The 18,972-nt window shown below is 45.4% G+C and overlaps 1 protein-coding gene across 1 annotated transcript in view; it reads right to left on the bottom strand.

Moving 5' to 3' along the window:
• The window catches only part of LOC308282129 (protein sidekick-1-like), a gene marked incomplete at both ends in the record, with an annotated part of 370,021 nt that overhangs the window by 216,947 nt on the left and 134,102 nt on the right, over positions 1-18,972 (bottom strand). Inside the window, one exon of the mRNA XM_080722473.1 lies at positions 1,974-2,130. Coding sequence (XP_080578599.1) covers positions 1,974-2,130 — 157 coding nt within the window. The remainder of the gene's footprint in view (positions 1-1,973; positions 2,131-18,972) is intronic.

The raw sequence follows: 18,972 nt of genomic DNA, 5'->3' as shown, positions 1-18,972 counted from the left end.
AAAGACAAAGACAAACAAGTCAGATGGACGGATATGGACGAGTGGCTGTTTATGGATGGAGGTGCATGAGTGGCGTGGAATCAATCAGTAATCGATGAGGCAATTAGGAGACCAGACATTGTTGATGGTTATCGTTGTTGTTGGTTGCAAACCGTGTACGTCCAAAACCGTTCCTTTTGTATTTATATATATATATCAGGGCAGGAAATTCACGGCGGCCACGACGGCCATGGCCGTCGTTGCCCCTCTCTTTGGCCGTGTGCCCCTCGAAAAATTACATGCCTTAACGGCCACAGTGGCCGTGGTGCCCCGGCGCCCACAGCAGTCCGTTAACTTCATTTCACCGTTTTCCATCTGCGCGATTTTCCAGTCATTACGGTGACAGCAGTGCCTGATTGGTTGAGCTGCTTATATGACCAGTAGTAGATTCGATTTATGCTCGTAGCAGCCGCCGGAGTCCCGCGACACAGTGTTTATACAACACAAAAGCATCACCGGGCTAAACGGGAGTTAAATCTAACGCAGCCTGTTGAATAAATCCGGATGTGCGAACGAATGCCTTCAAACGGAGCTCTGCTGCTATATGTCTGTATTTCACGACAATGTGCATTAACGTCACACTGTCATTGGCTGCACCTGTGTGCTCTGCTAGTTAGTTTTGATAATATGAGACGCCAGCTTTCCAGTTGCTCACTGCATGGACGGACACATATTTGTCTCCCGTTGTGTCCAAGCAAGAGAGTGAAAGTTTTTCTCTCTCTCTCTTTCTTTTTTTTTCAAGCCGCTGCCTGCTGTGAGTGCCGTGCCGTCAACACAAAACGAGCTGTATATCCAATGTGCTCTGTGTTGCTAAAGCTCCCCTTTAAATCACATGTTTGTGCAAGAAAGAAAAGATTATAAATCCGTTGATCCAAATGAAGACTGAGACTGTACAGCAGCAGCTCTGCAATGAAGCGCAAAGTAGGCTACGCTGTAACTTACGTGTAAAACAATAGGGTGAGGTCAGATAAATTGGGACACTTTGGAAGCGCAAAGTATAGGGTGAAGTCAGATAAAATGGTCTGCTTTTTGGTAATTGGCCTAGGAAACTAAGAAAAAGCAATGTGTGATACTGAATTAGTTTTTATGATTAATAAGGACTGTTGTCAACATGTTTAAGTTAAATTTATGTAATAAAATAAATTAGTTTTGATCCTACAGCTTTTGAAAAACAGCCTAAATAGGGCTAAAGTGGTTCATGTATATAATAATATTATAATTTATATATACAAAGTAACTAGTAACTAAAGGTTATTCAAAATTACAATAACAAATTAAGTACAATACTTAATTAAATGTACTTAGTTACTTTACACCGCTGCACATGGAAAAACATAAATAAACAGCTTTTTGATATTTATTTAATTGAAAGGTACTACATTAGCCTAATTAAAAATGTAATCTTCCTTAATGTTTAAGCTAAATTAATTATGACTGGCGTGGACTTAAAATCATTGTTTTAATTGATGGCCTTCCTGCCCTGGCACTTGGCCTTTGTGCCCTCAAAAAGTTGACAACACTAAAGGCCAACTGGCCTTGCCCCTAAAATGACGAAATTCCAGGCCTGATATATATATATTTCTTTTTTTAAATAATGAAAATACTAGCCTATCTACAAGCACACAATGCCTCGCACCATGAGTGTGACACTTTTGTATGGTGAAGTAGGGCTTTACTTAAGAGATTTCTACCCAACAGTGACATTATGCTTTATGTGCATGATATCATGGGGAGAAGCACAATAACACTTCAGGTCAGTGGTACAGTAGTTTACCAAGAGCACAGGGCAGAGATCATAGTTATCCTGTAGCCCTTAGACTCTTGCATATGAGACACTATGGATTAGAGGACAGATGGACAATAAGACAAACATACAGACAAAGACACACAAGAGATAGAATGCGAATCGCAGGGGAGGTAGGGTTTGAACTCACCTATATTGAGGCGACCATTCAGTGATGAGGCTGTTGTTGAGGCTCCAGGAGTACTGGAGAGGCCAGCTGCCTCCAACCAGGCAGGTCAGCACCAGCCTGTTCCCCTCCAGCACCACCTGCTGCGCTGGCATACCTCCACGCAGGTAGGGGGCCACCTCTGAGAAAGAGAGAGAGAGAAAGGGGGAAAAAGAAAGGTTTATTTGAAGTTTCAAATAAAAATCTGTACCATTCACACTTGGCACAACTGGACACGTGTTGAGCCTCATTCCTGTCTATTAAAGGTATGGTAAGTGATTCTTTTTTTTTTTTTTTTTTTTTTTTGGTTGGTGGAGGCGGTTTATGAAGGTGACTGGAATCACTTACATTTCATTGGGTGTATTACATACATTAATGTAAAACCAAGTGAATTACTGTGTCAAAGGTACCATTCACATTTCACACATTCAGTTAAAGGGAAAATAATGCAATTGGTGTATACAATATACCAAACTTTATGCGCATGTACAGCTGAGTAATGTTAGTTTTTGAATAATAAAAACAATCTAGGCTCCTACAGAACAAATCCTTTTTTTGTTTTCCTTTGATATGTTTTTGGCCTTTTCAGTGTTTATTGATAGTACAAAGTAGAGAGAGAGAAGAAACAGGGAGAGAGAGGGAGTTATGTACCGTACATGCAGCAAAGGTCATCGGTCTCTGGACTCAAACCTGTCAATCACTGTCAGGCTGCATTTGCGCTTTAACCACTAGACCAGTGGCACCCCAGCTCTATATGAAATGAAGATGTACTCTATTGGGACATTCCTCTGTATTTGACCCATCAATGATTAAGTAGTGAGCAGCCATTGAAGAGCACCCAGGGGACCACTCTGAGTGCATTTATGCCTTCTGTATACCCATTTTGTGCTATTTTTAACCGTGTACTGTATGGTATTAGAGATGGACCGATTGCAAAATTCTTGGCCGATACCGATCCACCGGTTTTATGAAGGTCTGACCTGCCAAAACCGATTTTTCCGATACCAATTTCTTTAGCTAAGAACTAGAAAATAGGGTTGCTCCAATACCCTTTTTTTCAGGCCAAGTAGGCCTACAAAACATACTTCAATTTGAGTACCAATAAGCTAGAACACTAATGCCAAATCAATCACAATAGTACAATATCCAAAATCACAGACAATATCCAGTCTAATATGACCGTCTGGACTAGGCAGGAGGAAAGCAGGTGACGCATGCTTTTTTCCCCTTCTTTTTGGAGACGACATTGACACAGGATTATGGAATATATCCTTACATTGCAAAGGTAATCAGCACCATCTGTATTCTGTAGGCAGCCACTAAGTAGACTGGCTGCTACTTGCTAATGTTTACTTTAGTCACAGGACCAGAGCATCATGCTGTGCAGTGCCATAACACATGACACAATCGGCATAAAACCGGTATTTATGTCAGTGACCTGCCGGTCACCGATTCGGCCGGTTTGATATAATACCTGCCGATTTTTGATATTGGCCGATACCGATGTCCATCCCTATATGGTATATTTGAACATTGTATATCGTCGCTGTCAGGCAGAAACCATCTATCTCTATTTCTTTAAGTGCTATTGAACCCTTTACGTCTGTGTGTGGGGTTTTACAAATATTGACTCTATGAAAAGTATTAAAAAACTCTTCTGACAAAACCTCCTAACTCCAATGGATCCTAGAGATACTCCATATATGGAGATACCCGACGCATCTCACTGAGTCTGACCTTACAAGCTCCATATTTGGACCTGGATGAGATACCTTCATATATGGAGAAAGCCCCATATATGGAACGGGCAAAGACATCTAGCTGCTGAGATCAGTATGTTCTGATGTCACACAGTACACAGATGAGCACTATATAAGAGTGGCCATCACGCCCTGAATTTAGATGCTAGCAGAAGCTCTACGCCGACACGACTCTTATACTGTAGTATAAATGGCATTCATTAGCCAGCTCTCACAGAGAGAGCCCACAGTCTTCCATAACAGTCGGGATATCTGGCCTTACAACCCAGATATCTCATAAGCATGAAGGTTGGCATCTCGGTTAAGTTCTCACTGGACACCACTGCGCACTGTGCGCAGGGTCCTAATCCTGGGCAACCAGTCCCTTTGAATAGTATTTATTACCAAACCAACTTTGATGTGGCAGTTTTGTGTCGTCTTTAAAACATGTTTTGTTTCGTTTTTTCGACAAAGCCGCTGCAGAACATTTCTACAATGTAGACACAGCTTAAGGTAATTTAACGTCAATTGTGGGTGAATATTAAATACTTCATTAGTCCAAAAAAAAATGTAAACAGCACAGAAGATGTACTGCAAAAAGCTTGGGCTAAAAAAGATAACACAGGTAACCGCGCGACAGCCGTCCATGCTGGCACACAGTAACATCTAAACAAAACACATCCACAAACAATGTTAACACCATCAGCAGCTCGTCAAAATGGCCGCTTGAAAAAGGTCCATCGGTTGGAGAGCACGTACAACTGGACTGACGAGTCGAGGCTCTGTCAGCTGGGTGTGACACCCCCCTCCCACCCGTTAAAAAGGAGGGAGGGAGGGTGGCAGGGGCGTGGGTTGTGGTTGAGTCGTTGACACAGTGAGATTTATTTAGGTTCTCTTGATCAAAACCATCCATCACACTCATGCACGCCACTCATGCACGCACGCGCACACACACACACACACACGCACACGCACACGCACACACACACACACACACACACACACACACACACACACACACACAGAGCTTGGATACAGGGACAGGTTTATCTGCTAGCTACAGTATGGACAGCTCTATAATTCTGAGCTTCACCCTCGCCCTATACAGTACGTCTCTCTCTCTCTCTTCTTGCTTCTCTCTCCCCCTCTCCCCCCCTCTCTCTCCCCCTCTCCCCCCCTCTCTCTCCCCCTCCCCCCCCCCCCCTCTCTCTCCTCCTGCTGTCTGCCCCGCTCCGTCTCCTGAATTGTCTCGACCCTTCATCTTCTCCTTTGTTCTCTCACCTCCTCTGCACTCGCCTCTCTTCCCTCAATCACTCCTCTCTCTCTCGTCCTCGTCCTCCGTTCTCTCCCTCTTTCATCCTGGTACCAGAGCCTCACTCACCTGTTCTTCCCCTCTTTCTCTCTCCCTCTCCCTCTCCCTCTCTCTCTCTTTCTCCATCTCTCTCTAGATTGATGGTCTTCTGCTGGGTGCAGCAGAGGGAAGCGTTCTGTCTAACAAGGATTTATAAAGGAGTGTGTGTGTGTGTGTGTGTGTGTGTGTGTGTGTGTGTGTGTGTGTGTGTGTGTGTGTGTGTGTGTGTGTGTGTGTGTGTGTGTGTGTGTGTGTGTGTGTGTGTGTGTGAACAAGGATTTATTTGGAATATTCCTGTTTCTCCAGATGAAGCTTGGCTTTGCCAGGACTCCAATCTCTCTCACTGCTGAATACAACTATAACTCACTACTGCCTGTGTGTGTGTGTGTGTGTGTGTGTGTGTGTGTGTGTGTGTGTGTGTGTGTGTGTGTGTGTGTGTGTGTGTGTGTGTGTGTGTGTGTGTGTGTGTGTGTGTGAGAGAGAGAGAGAGAGACAGAGAGACAGAGGCAACACTCGACACTTGCCATCTCTAAACACGCACAAACACACACACACACACACACACACACACACACACACACACACACACACACACACACACACACACACACACACACACACACACACACACACACACACACACACACACACACACACACACACACACACACACAGGCGGTAGGCAGCTAGTGTGATGTCATGTGTCTGTCTTCATCTGGTCCATTAGGACAACACCCCCCCACTGCCCTTCAGCTTCCATTAACCAGCTGTTCCCACTCCTCTGCTCCTCTCCTCTCTCTCTCTCTTCCCCCTATTCGTCAGCTGAGGGGGTCCATTAGAGACTAAAACAAACACACATGCACACACACACGCACAGTCGCACACACACACACACACACAGAGTACATCTCAGCTAAGAGAAGAACAAGGCCAGCTAAGAGTGTTCCACTCCACGACTTTGTGTCTGTCTCTCTCTCTTTCTCTCGTCACCCTGTCTGTCTGTCTGTCTGTCTGTCATCCACTACTCCACAGCTGTTCAGCATCTGTCTGTATGTTGTGTGCTTTTTGTCTGTTTCTGTGCCTGGAGTCCACCTATCTGTCAGATAGGCCAGCGATGAACATTTTATATTTTTTTCCGGCAATCGATTAGTAAAAACTAATGACAAAAAAAAAAGAAATGTAATTAAAGAGACCAGCCCGCACACTGCCACTTGCAAGTTCAAGAGTTTTTAATAAAGCGACATTTCGGTCGAGAGACCTTCTTCAGACTGTACGCACCTGCTTGAGAGGAACCGGGTGTGCGAAGGTCACAAAAAAAAATCATAAAAAATGCAACCTTTTGACTTTTTGCAATTTAACATTTATTGACAAAAGTGTTTTGATCGTATCACGGAAAGATGTTTACTTTGTATGTGTCAAAGGAATAAACCCACCAAATAGTAGTTTTCTTACTATAATTACGAGGGACTACAGTATAAGACCAAGGCAGCTGCCTACAGCAACTACAGTTCCTCCCACAATGCAACAGAACATAAAGAAACCGCAACAGCATTCCCTCGGTTCATCATAACAGTAAGCTAGCTCGCCAACTAACTTCTGTCACTGCCATGTGCATCAAATGATATGTATCTAAGGGGATCAGGGGTCTTCAACGTTTTCAGGCCAAGGATCCCCACAACCTTTTCATAGATTCCATATAGTTTCATCGTTTGACAGCACAATCGTCATCAGTGTATTTTAGATTCATGTCAATTTGTGTTTTCAGATATTTAACCACTTGAAGCGTCAATACATAATAAACTTGACCTTTCACTCTGTACTTAGTCTGCTCTTTCCCCCCCTCTTCAGCAAACCTGTTTGGAGTTGTGAGCTTGTAGATCGGCTATTTTTGGCTTAAGTTCTCCAAATATGGACACTAGGGTTCAGCATCACGCAGATTTTGGGGTCCCCCTGTAGTAACTCAGGACCCTCTAGGGGTCCCGGACCCCCTGTTGAAGACCCTTGATCAAATTTATCGTGTTTTTATTTTTTGATAACAGTTGTAATTTTAGCAGTGTGTGCCTCATTATTGGACCTCTGTATTCCTGTCATGCACTGGATGCTCTGGTGAGGTGTGAAGCATTTTAGCGTGAAGATCACTTCTTGAATGAAAGTGACACCATGGTGCAATAGAGTATAAATTAAGCATTCCAGTCGTTGGTTTGTGTGTAAAAAAAAAAAAAAAAAAAAAACATTTTAGTGATTAATATGCAAATCAATGCATTTACAGTCGTCGGATATGCCAACTACGTGCTCTGAAGTCCTGATGTCGCCCCCAGCCTTCAGGCGGTCCGGGGACCCCCAGGGGTCCTTGAGGGGGTTCCAGGGGGTCCCCAGCTACATGATAGTTAGGAACCAAATGGACCCTTATGTGGTTGTAACTCTGAGAGTGTACAAATGGAACCAAATGGACCCGTAAATGGATTTGGTTTCATTTGTACAGTACACTTAAATTAACATTGATTTTATAATATAAATTGGGGTCTGAGAGATAGAAATACCAATAGGCCTATATGGGGGTCCGTAGCCTACTGCATGTCAAACTGGGAGTCCTTGAAATAAAAATGGTTGAGAATCACTGCTAGAGCCATGAAAATCTTCTCTATGGGGGTCCCTGGCATGGCTTTTCAAATGGGGGTCCTAATAAGTGTCAATGTGGGGGTCCTTGACATGAAAACGTTTGAGAACCACTGCTATACACCATACTACCCCGTACACACACCACCCTCTCTATCTCTCTGTCTCTCTCTCTGTCTCTCTCTCCTCAAGGCTGACATTCTGTCTCTTTCACTCAGGACTCAGGCCTAACAGAGAGATTGGCCTCCAAAAGTGACAGGGTGGTCACGTGCACGCAGCCAACTCAAGTGCACTGCGCACGCGCACACACACACACACACACACACACACACACACACACACACACACACACACACACACACACACACACACACACACACACACACACACACACACACACACACACACACACACACACACACACACACACACACACACACATCCCATACTGTAAGTGTGTCTCAGGGATCTGCTTATAGGCAGATTGTGAGAGGAATTCAATTTGCCGGCGAGATGAATGCTGTGATAGGTAGAAAAGAGAGAGGGAGAGAGAGAGAGAGAAAGGAGAGGAGAGGAGAGGAGAGGAGAGGAGAGAGAGAGGGGTTACAGCTCCAGGGTTGATAATCCACCATGATCCCATCTCTTCTCCGCTTCAACTTTCTCTCTGTGCACTTTCTGTGTGTGTGTGTGTGTGTGTGTGTGTGTGTGTGTGTGTGTGTGTGTGTGTGTGTGTGTGTGTGTGTGTGTGCGCATGCGTGCGTGCGTGCGTGCGTGCGTGCGCCGTGCGTGCGTGCGTGCGTGCGTGCGTGCGTGCGTGCGTGCGTGCGTGCGTGCGTGCGTGCGTGCGTGCGTGCGTGCGTGCGTGCGTGCGTGCGTGCGTGCGTGCGTGCGTGCGTGCGTGTGTGGCTAGAATCTTAAATTCCTTTTTTTAAGACCAATAAAGATTATTAGCCTCAGTGCAGAGCACTACAGAAAACCAGCATTCATGTTACATTCTACTGCAACAGATGTGGCAAGTCTGTTTAGTGACTGTATGTGCGTGTGCACGTGTGTGTGTGTGTGTGTGTGTGTGTGTGTGTGTGTGTGTGTGTGTGTGTGTGTGTGTGCGTGTGTGTGCGTGTGTGTGTGTGTGTGTGTGTGTGCGTGTGCATGTGTGACTGTGTGTGTGTGTGTGTGTGAACACACTCGTATGTTAGTGAGAGAGAGAAAGAGAGAAAGCATTTCAAATGGGAGGTAAGGAGCAACTGAGAGTTAGAAATGTATGGATCTTATAGTGTGCGTGTGCATACATACATACATGTATGTATGTCTGTGCACGAGTTTGTGTAGGGTCAGAATTAGGGTCACTCGCTGCTGAAAACTCACTTTATCTTCGTAGAGCTCAACCCCTACTGTGAGACAGGGCTGACAGAACAGACTAGAGCCTATGAATACTGATCACACACACACGCGCACACATACACACACACACACACACACGCACACACACACGCATGTGCCACGCGCAAACACACACACACGCGCGCGCGCGCACGCAGGCACACACACACACACGCGCGCGGCACACACACGCACACACGCACACACACACAAGCCCGACCACAACAACAGCGCTTTAAAAGATGAGTTTGAAGGCGAAATAAAATCCCTAAATCAATCTATTTTCATATGAAATTAGTTTTCTATGAATAATTGAGAGGAAGTTGCACGGCTAAGCAGTTTCCTCTGCGGTGACAGTGTGTCTATTTGATTACAGCGTGTAAATGAGTTTTATTCCCTCTTTTAATCTAATAAGTCTGCCTGTGTGTGCTTGTTTCAACAGCCATTTAAAAAACTCTTAATTGGATTGACAATAGCGGGTGGGGAGCGCAAGGGTGGGGGGGAATGAGTTGGTGGCGTTGTTGCTGCAAATCAAGAAACAAGTCCAAACGAACACATAATGGTTAATTCACTTAACATTCATTAAGTGTGTGTCTGCTCTGGAGCTAAGCCTAACGCTACCGAGGGATGGATTATACATTTAACTTCAGGGTTAAGGCACACGGTGTCGTGCTCTCAGCTGCAGCTCTTTCCGCGCTGCCGATGTTGACAAATATTTCAAAGGGAAACTGACAACGTGTCCCCCCCTGTTTCATCTCCACGCGCACACACTTAAAACACGCGGCATCACAGGCTCACAAACACACCCACGCCCGCACTCAGAGGTCTAATTGGGCCGGCCTGTTGAACAAAGCACACGCCCCGGCTTTCGCCGGATAAGTGCTCAACCACAGGCGTTTGATCGAGACGCGATCAAAAGAGGTCTGCGTTAGCCTCCCTCTTCCCGTCCTCATGACACGGGGTTCTCGACGGCTCATCTCGACGGGCCTGCGCTGCGGTTGAGCGGAGCTGAAGTGAACCGCCGCTGAGCCAACGAGGCTCTCCCGCCGGCCGCGAGGAAATTAAGCTCTCGCTGTACTCGAGGTGAGAGAACACCGTCCTCCTCCTCCCTGGCGGGGGGCTCTTGTCAGACGTGGTGGGAGAGGCGAGCGTGACTGAGAGGGGGCCGAGGGACACATGAGGATTTAAACCCATTTAGACTGGGTATACACATTATTGCATATTATTATTTTATGCTTTAACTATTGAGAAATAGCAGATGTACAAGCTCACAGCGCGGCACCGAGTGCCGCGCTGCGAGCTTGTAGATCTGCTATTTTTAGAAAATCGTGAAAATTTGAATTTTGACCCGATTCTATAAGTGTCGTTTGAATCCTTCTAAGGTTTTTTGAAAAAAACCTATGTTTCTATGTCAACAATCTGGCTATAGCCATTGTCAAAGAAAAGGTCCTTTTCACATAACTGGCGCTCGTTAGTCTGTTCTTGAGAGGCTACTATGTCAGTGGTTCTCAAACCTTTTTACGTGAAGGACCCCCAAAATGATATGTATTTGGCCATGGACCCCCATCTCAAAATATTGTATCAGGGACCCCCCAGAAGCAAATATTTGAGTTACAAATGTTCTCTTATATATATATATATATTCAAAGATATGCACAAATATTCATGATTTCTCAAAAATAGCAGATCTACAAGCTCGCAGCGCGGCACTCGGTGCCGCGCTGTGAGCTTGTATATCTGCTATTTTTCAACAGTTAAAGCATTCACTAATTCTAGGCCTAAGTGACTTAAACCCATGGATTTGGGGAGGCCAGCAGCTGCCAGGGATGCTGCTGTTCTGCCCTCTCTCTCTGACATGGCAGAGTGCACGGCACCATGAAACATGTTGAATAACAAACCCAGACCACAAGACTCATCTCCACCCTGGCACCCCCTGGAGAGCCAATCATCCACCACTACCTCTTCACCCTTGGATTTGCCTGCTCCAATCACAACTACCGCAGGCTTTGAGTGACAAGCTGTCAGGGAAAAGGTGACAGACTACTGGCTCATGATGACTTTCTGATTGGCAGATGTCAAGACCGGAGAGATATGGCTGGCACCATCAATGCTGAACGCGTACTCGCTCGTGCACATGCACACAAACGCGTGTGCACACACAAGGAGGTGAATAACCTAGCCTGGCCTACTAAGTAACAGCAGTAGCTTGTGGCACTTGTACCAGTACGACCCTAAGGGCAAGAAGCGGGTCGCGCACATGGGCACGTGCACGCGTCCACCTGGGAGAAAGCAGACTGCTGGGCGAGCGCTGGCGCTTTGGCATGGGATCAACTTTGAAAAAAGAAATAGCAGCAAAGAATATAATCGAGTTAGTCTGTTGATCGCTAGAATCAACAGACGTTACATAGCTACGCTATTCTAGAAGCTTACTACGCTAGAAGCGTATGTTATCTTCTCATTCATACTACTGAATTCTAGCGATCAACAGACTAACTAAGATAATATTCTTTTCCTGCAATTTTTTTCATTTATTTTTTATAGCACGATGCCTTTTGTGTATATACTGGCTAATAACTCCAGGACAAACCTTCTTTGTGCTACAGAAGTTACGCTAGAATCTCGCTTTGGAAACCGTGTCATTGTTTACAGACCGTTTCTCATCCAGGTCAATATTTGGTGGAATAATTGGCCATATTTTCCCAAAAATTGAGATAACTGACATCATAGATGTTTGATGTCATAGACCATGGAGCGTGAGTGTGACATGAGGCGTGACTCACGCACGCACAGGATCTTCAGGTTTTTATGAAAAATGTTGAAATTCCAAACGGTGTGCCTGTAAATGGCTTCCAAAATGTGTGCGACCTGAGTGCAATCCCCATCTCTAGTGGGAGATGGGGATTGCAGGGGCCTATTTCTCACAAAAATTCTATATATCATGTATGTGATATCCAATCAAGCCCAAATTGAAATTGCACGTTGAGGGGCCTCTAAAAGAGTGCAGCTCCAAAGGCGCTTTCACTTCTGCCCAGCGGGGCCGACACCACAAAATGTGAAAAGTTGCATGCTCCGCAACCTTTCGCATATCCACTTATAAATCAAATGTCTATGATGTGGGCGATGGTTTGATTTAAGCGGTCACACCCGGCCTGAGTCCAAACCAATTGGACTGTGTGTGACTGCACACCTGTTGTGCATTGATCGATGCACTAATAAATCAGTCATGCCACACACACACACACACACACACACACACACACACACACACACACACACACACACACACACACACACACACACACACACACACACACACACACACACACACACACACACACACACACACACACACACACACACACACACACACACACACCCAGGGAGTGTGAGCCTCTGTCATCTAGCAATTCAATCCGCTCTGGCTTGTAACAACTTGCTACTCTCTCTATAATGAATGTGTTTTGAACCATCAACCTGTGACCATGAGTCAGAGGAACCCAGGCTAAGGTACACAGATGTACAGTATAGTAGCAGTGTCTTGTAGCTCCCTCCGCAACCCAAGGCAGCCCAACCTGGCTAGGCAGTTCCAGCCCGGCAGAGATATGCTCTCTCCGCAGAGAGAGCCCCTTCCTATAGTAGTAACATGTTCTAATTATGTGCAGTTGACGGACAGCTCAGAAACGAGGCCGTGCCGTGTCCTGAAACGGCGAACCGAAACGAACGGGAGCCTTAAAATGTCTCTTTATGGCTGCCTCTGGCATTTCATAATGTCAGTGTAACTGTGTGTGTGTGTGTGTGTGTGTGTGTGTGTGTGTGTGTGTGTGTGTGTGTGTGTGTGTGTGTGTGTGTGTGTGTGTGTGTGTGTGTGTGTGTGTGTCAGAGTGCTGGGACGTTGAAATGTCATTACTTTTATATTGTATGTGTAATGAAATCGCTGTAGGTCTTTTATTGCGAGAGGGGAAAAAAACGATCTTACATGTTTTTGTGTAATACAGAATGCGTGTATATCGGGCATGCATGTGTGTACGTACAGTAAATCGTCACTGTCGGGGCAGAAACCTTGTATCTCCAAGTTTCAAATGTGAGCCCTGCTTCATCATGCAAGACCGTCGCACAAGACTAGTGAAAATAGCAGATCTACAAGCACACAACGCCTCACGGCGCGAGGCGTTGTGTGCTTGTAGATCGTCTATTTTCACTACTTTAAATCATTTTCAAAATGAAGGCCCATTCCCACTTAGCCTCGCGTAGCCAGGCTTACTCATCTGCGAAGAGAAAAGCCTGGTGACAATATCAGGCAGAGACTGTTCAACTTCCGCTGTGAGAATTTCAGCGGAAGACTACAATGCATGACGTAACTTCCGTTAAACACAGCACTTCCGCCACTTCCGCTAGAACCAACCGGAAGTCATATTGTGGCCAGGGTGATTCCCACTGGGCCAGATAAACAGATAAAACATATCTGTCTTCATTCAAGTGGATGGTAAGATACAGATAAAAAATATCTGTGGCAGAATTTTTTTTATCAGTATCTTACCATCCACTTGAATGGAGACAGACATGTTTTATCTGTTTATCTGGCCCAGTGGGAATGGGCCTTGAAAGATACAAAATGAAAGGTTTTGGACATACAAGGTTTCCCCCCGACAACAACGATACAATGCGTGGGAGCAAGTGCCTAGCTGCGTCTGTTTCTGTACATGTGCTTTTTACTAACTGCAAAGGGTACCGTGCCGGGGTCTCTCGTCTCCCCCGGGTGCTCTTCTGATGATGACGGCTAAAAGACACAAGAAAGACCACCCGCCTGTCTGTCTGTGGGTGCGGGGAGAGGTCACATGGGGCCATGGGCGGCGTGCGGGTGGGGGTGGGGGGAGGGGTCTGAGCAGGATGTGATCAGTGACATTTAAGAGGCAAAGACGCACTGCGGGACAAATCCCCTGGGACTTGACGGGCACGCACGCACACAGCTCAAATCAAGTGTTTGTTTTTTCTTGGTTTTTTTTTCAACCACTGTTTGATTCTCTTCCTGTCCTTTTTTTTCCTTTTTCCCTTCATCTATTCTCTCTATTGAAGCATTTCAAATCCCCTCATTAAAAACAAGTGTCCTTTTGGAGACAGCATAACACTCCCAACACACACAAACACAGCTCATGAATCTAACAGAGGCTTATGTTCATGGACAGACAGCAGGACTGATGAGAGGAGAGGAGAGGAGAGGAGAGGAGAGGAGAGGAGAGGAGAGGAGAGGAGAGGAGAGGAGAGGAGCCAGGGGGAACAGACTAGAGCAGAGGTTTAGGAAATAATGATCATTCCTTCTTCTTGAGCCTGACGGCCACAAGATGCAAGACTGTCTATGGTGCACAGTCTGGACCTCGTCACCTCACACACTACATGATCACACACACACACACACACACACACACACACACACACACACACACACACACACACACACACACACACACACACACACACACACACACACACACACACACACACACACACGCAAACACAATCATGCATGGAAGCACACACACACACACACACACAGAATAGTGTGATCTCTGAAGATGAACACAAGGCAATGTACCTCCGATTGACAAAGTCTCTCTCTCTCTCTCTCTCCCTCTCTCCCTCTCTCTCTCTCTCTCTCTCTCATATCTGCCAGACCAGTCTCTCTAATTGTCCTCTTGTCTTCTTATCCATTTCTCTCTCGGTTCTGGGACTAAAGGCCTGTGAAAGATTGTTCAAGCATGCTGGAGAGCGCTGCCTCTGAGGGAGCTGTGTGACCATAGACTGGAACAACACTGCATGTGGACGAAGGGACCGTGACTTCACCCAGCGGTTGCTACACATCCGTTTTAAAGCCTCTAAAAAGAAGCTAGAAATGGCTGTGGTGAGTGTAACCGGAAACGGTGTGCTATTGGTGAAGGCGAGCGAGGGGTGGGTCTTGGTGGATACAATCACAAGCCCTGAAAGCTTACCCTGCTTTATCGTCAATTAAAACGTATGTATGGAACCATAATTTACAAAAACATGTGAAATAAGACCTGAAACTAACGATTGAAAACATCTTAGTTTATAAAAGGTATACGTTAACCGATTTTGTGGTGCCGACATGAAATGGTTAATTGTCCAAAGTGCCGGCAGTTTGCTCCATTCGCGGCCAGTCTCTTATTTTGAAGGCCGGAAGTAGATTGATCTCACAATTCCAACTTGACGATGTTCAAGATTCACCCGTGACTAGTTCCGGTCCCGAACGTAAACAATGATCTAAGATGGATGCCTTCATGCTTGTGCTATTTTAGCGAGAATCCAATGCCATCCTTAGCATCAAAAGTGTTTTTTGGAGAAAATGGACTGTAAAGATGAGAAAGACTGTTGGTTTCTATGGGATGGGATCACTATTGCGTGCACGTGGATGCGCGATGATGATGAATCTGCGACTTCACCCATGCCAGGGTTATTCACCGGACCGAAGGTAACCAGCGCCACATTTACTGTATATACAGTATTTTTCGCGAGTCATTCCACGATCAGCACTGTAGACACCTTTTAATATTTTGCGAGTCATCGCGGGATGGGCATTAATTGAGTTAACATGTATGGAACCATACTTTACAAAAACATGTGAAATAAGACCTGAAACTAATGATTGAAAACATCTTAGTTTATTAAAGGGATACGTTAAGTAAGTTAAGTGTAAAGTCGGGTCAAGTTCTCATTCACTTTGATGGAATGAACCTTTTTCTGCAGCCGGCAGGAGGGGAATTAGCACCCCCTGCTGGGCCATTAAATGAGAACTGCAAGCGCTTTCATTACCTCCACTTTGGCTTAAGTCAGCAAAAACGTGGCGCTTGGCTGTGACAAAACTGTCCCAGTTTGGATGGATGTTTTGTGTGCTTTCATGTTACGACACGCAAGAGTGCCAGGTGTTCCAATGTGCCCTCATGAAGTACCTCCCTAAAAACAGTTGTTCTCCTGCATGGGGATAACTTCCCTTTCATAAGGAAAGTCTCATATCTTTCAAAGTGAGACTATCTCTGGATGGGACGAATACTATAGGGCGGGTTGCAACCAGCTTCCATCGTAGCATAATTGTTTCACCCTGGCAAACAGTAATTAAACTACCTATGCATTCAACATTTTAGAAGACATAAACATTACTTAGTTTCCCCATTTCAGGTGAATTACAAGCAGGTCTTCTACGAGCAAGCAAAGAAGTGGTTTTGAGGAAGATATGGGAGCCTCACACTATACAGTAGCTGTGGTGTTGCCTGGACCCAAAAACACAGTGCAACGTCATCACTTCAAAGTTCAAAAAGTGTAAAGTATATAGTATAGCTTGAATCAGACGTATTTCTCAGATGTTCTAAAACACATACCATAATACACTTTTGTGCATCTGAGGCATTTTCCATGATGACTTTCAATCTATGGACATTTCTAGCTCTCATATTCTTTTACCAGTGCATTCCAGACAACACACGTAAACCTAAATACTACTACAGGTGCAGTATCATAACGGCCGTTAAGATGGCTTGTGTGCAGATGTGTGGTAAACGTGCACTGGGGAGATGCAGTATATAAAGTGTGTGTGTGCGTGTGCGTGTGTGTGTGTGTGTGTGTGTGTGTGTGTGCGCGCGTGTGTGTGCTAGATCTCATCCCCCTGACAGCTGTCAACTGTGGTGACCTTGGTCATTGTGGGACGGGGTGGGTTTGAAGTGATTGACGAATCGGATCCCTTTCATTCATTATTGAAGGGCCAGATCAAAACCACGGCGCCGTGACAACAGGGCAGACCAGACAGATGGGTGGGTGGGGGGGTGGCGTACGGGAGGAAGGTCGACTGAATGCAAGAACAGTAAGTAGTAGAAGAAGAAAAAGAAGAAGAAGAGGAAGAGATCAAAAGTAAAGTTGAGGGAGAAAGGAGATGGGAATACAGCTTGACAGCAATAAAGAGGGCATGCAGGCACATGCACACATCAAGACATCAAAGGGGGCTTGAGCCCCTGCCCTTTTATCAGTCGGTAAAAAGTGCCCTCTCCAGACCATGAATGCAGTTTTTAGACTTTTTACTATGGCGAAAGAAATGCAAATGTCCTCATTTCCATGCCATACCTAAGGCAGCATTCGAGACCAATTGCCTTGTCCAAACTCTCCTGAACTTGAATGCAGCATCTTATGTTGAAAGAATTGCCCTCTCTGTGTAGAAACCGTTACACCACACCTCACACACCGAAAATAGCCCATCTCCAAGCTCACAACGCGTTGCAGTGCGACGCATTGTGAGCTTGGAGGTCTGCTATTTTCGGTGCTTCCACCAAAAAGGCCATTTTGGAAATTTCAGGCCCCTGCCTCTAACATTCTCTGCACGTCCCTGAGAGAGAGAGAGAGAGAGAGAGAGAGAGAGAGAGAGAGGGAGAGAGAGAGAGAGAGAGCGAGAGAGAGAGATTATCCCTGAAGCTAAAATGCTAAAATGGTTTATCACACACTTAGTGCTTGTATACTTTGCAGGCCAATTATACCAAACTTTTAAACACGTATTATATGCTAATCTTTGAGCAGGCCGAGATCAAAGGCTCTATTAGCTGCTAGAACTTACAAGAGCAAATAACAGTAGAGTGGCATATAGGAATGAGCAAACAGTGTCAAGCCCCATTTAGGCTGTTATTATTCTATTTTTCTAATCTATAAAAGGGTGCACGGCGGAGCACAAATCTCAACCAGGAGCCATGCACCAATAATGACATTGGTGTCACTCTCTCTCTCGTTCCCCTGTCTCTTGTGTTCTCACTCTCTCTCTGTCTATTGTCTATATACAATACGGTATAAGGTTATCTCTCTCTCGCTCACATGTGCACGCACGCACGCACAAACGCATGCACGTACACACGTACGCACGTACACACGTACGCACGCACGCACGCACACACGCAGACGTAATATCTTCCCCTTCGGTGGAAAATAACAATTGCACCAAATTGTGTGAATGTGTCTTTGAAGTCTACTGTAACCAAGTATGATGGACGCAACCACTGAGCATAAAGTGGAGCCAGAAGCGTATTGCTACTTACCCTATTTGTTGCGGTCAAAAGTGATTTTTCTTTCATCAATCTGTTATTAGTTATCATTACACACACACACACACACATCCATGCCTTGGTTGTTCCACAAGGTCTGCCGTAGTCTGCTAAATAGATGTTATGCTGGTTATGCGTTTTGCCAAGTCCCAGGAAAAGACGTACTGTGATAGATATAGACCATATAGACCAGGGGTCTTCAACAGGGGGTCCGGGACCCCTAGGGGGTCCTCAGAGTTACTACAGGGGGTCCTCCAAATCTTCCAATAGTTTTTATATTAACAACTTGAAACTTAGTGCCATATTCTGAGAACTGTAGACAAAAATAGCAGATCTACAAGCTCACAACGTCTCGCAGCGCGAGGCTATAGATCGGCTATTAGATCGCTAATAGATCGGCTATTTCCGGCAAAGACGTTTGGTGTAGAGGGGGAAAAGAGCAGACAGAGTAAAAGGTCAAATTTATTAGGTAATGACGGCTCAAGTGGTTAAATATCTGAAAACAAATTGACATAAATCCGGAAATACACTGATGTGCTGTCAAATGATGAAACTATATGGAATGTGGGGGTCCCTGCTTCATCTCTCTTTCAACTAAGGGTCCTTTGCCTGAAAACCTTGAAGACCCCTGATATAGACCGTTTCCTGAGCGTGCCGCTGTAGAGAGCGCCGCCGCCATGGCTGCGATGTAAACAGCAGCCAGTGGTGGAGTAGAAGTAAATTGATTGAAATGGGAAATACTAAAGTACAAGAACGCAAAATTGTACAAGTACTAGCTCAGAAGCCCTGTGCGAGCAAAGGAAGTTGCTTTCTGT

Source organism: Nannobrachium achirus (assembly GCF_963921795.1).
Source record: "Nannobrachium achirus genome assembly, chromosome: 3".
Classification (NCBI taxonomy): Eukaryota; Metazoa; Chordata; class Actinopteri; order Myctophiformes; family Myctophidae; genus Nannobrachium; species Nannobrachium achirus.
Note: the sequence above shows the minus strand (reverse complement) of the source record. Positions and strands in the feature narration are given on the sequence as shown.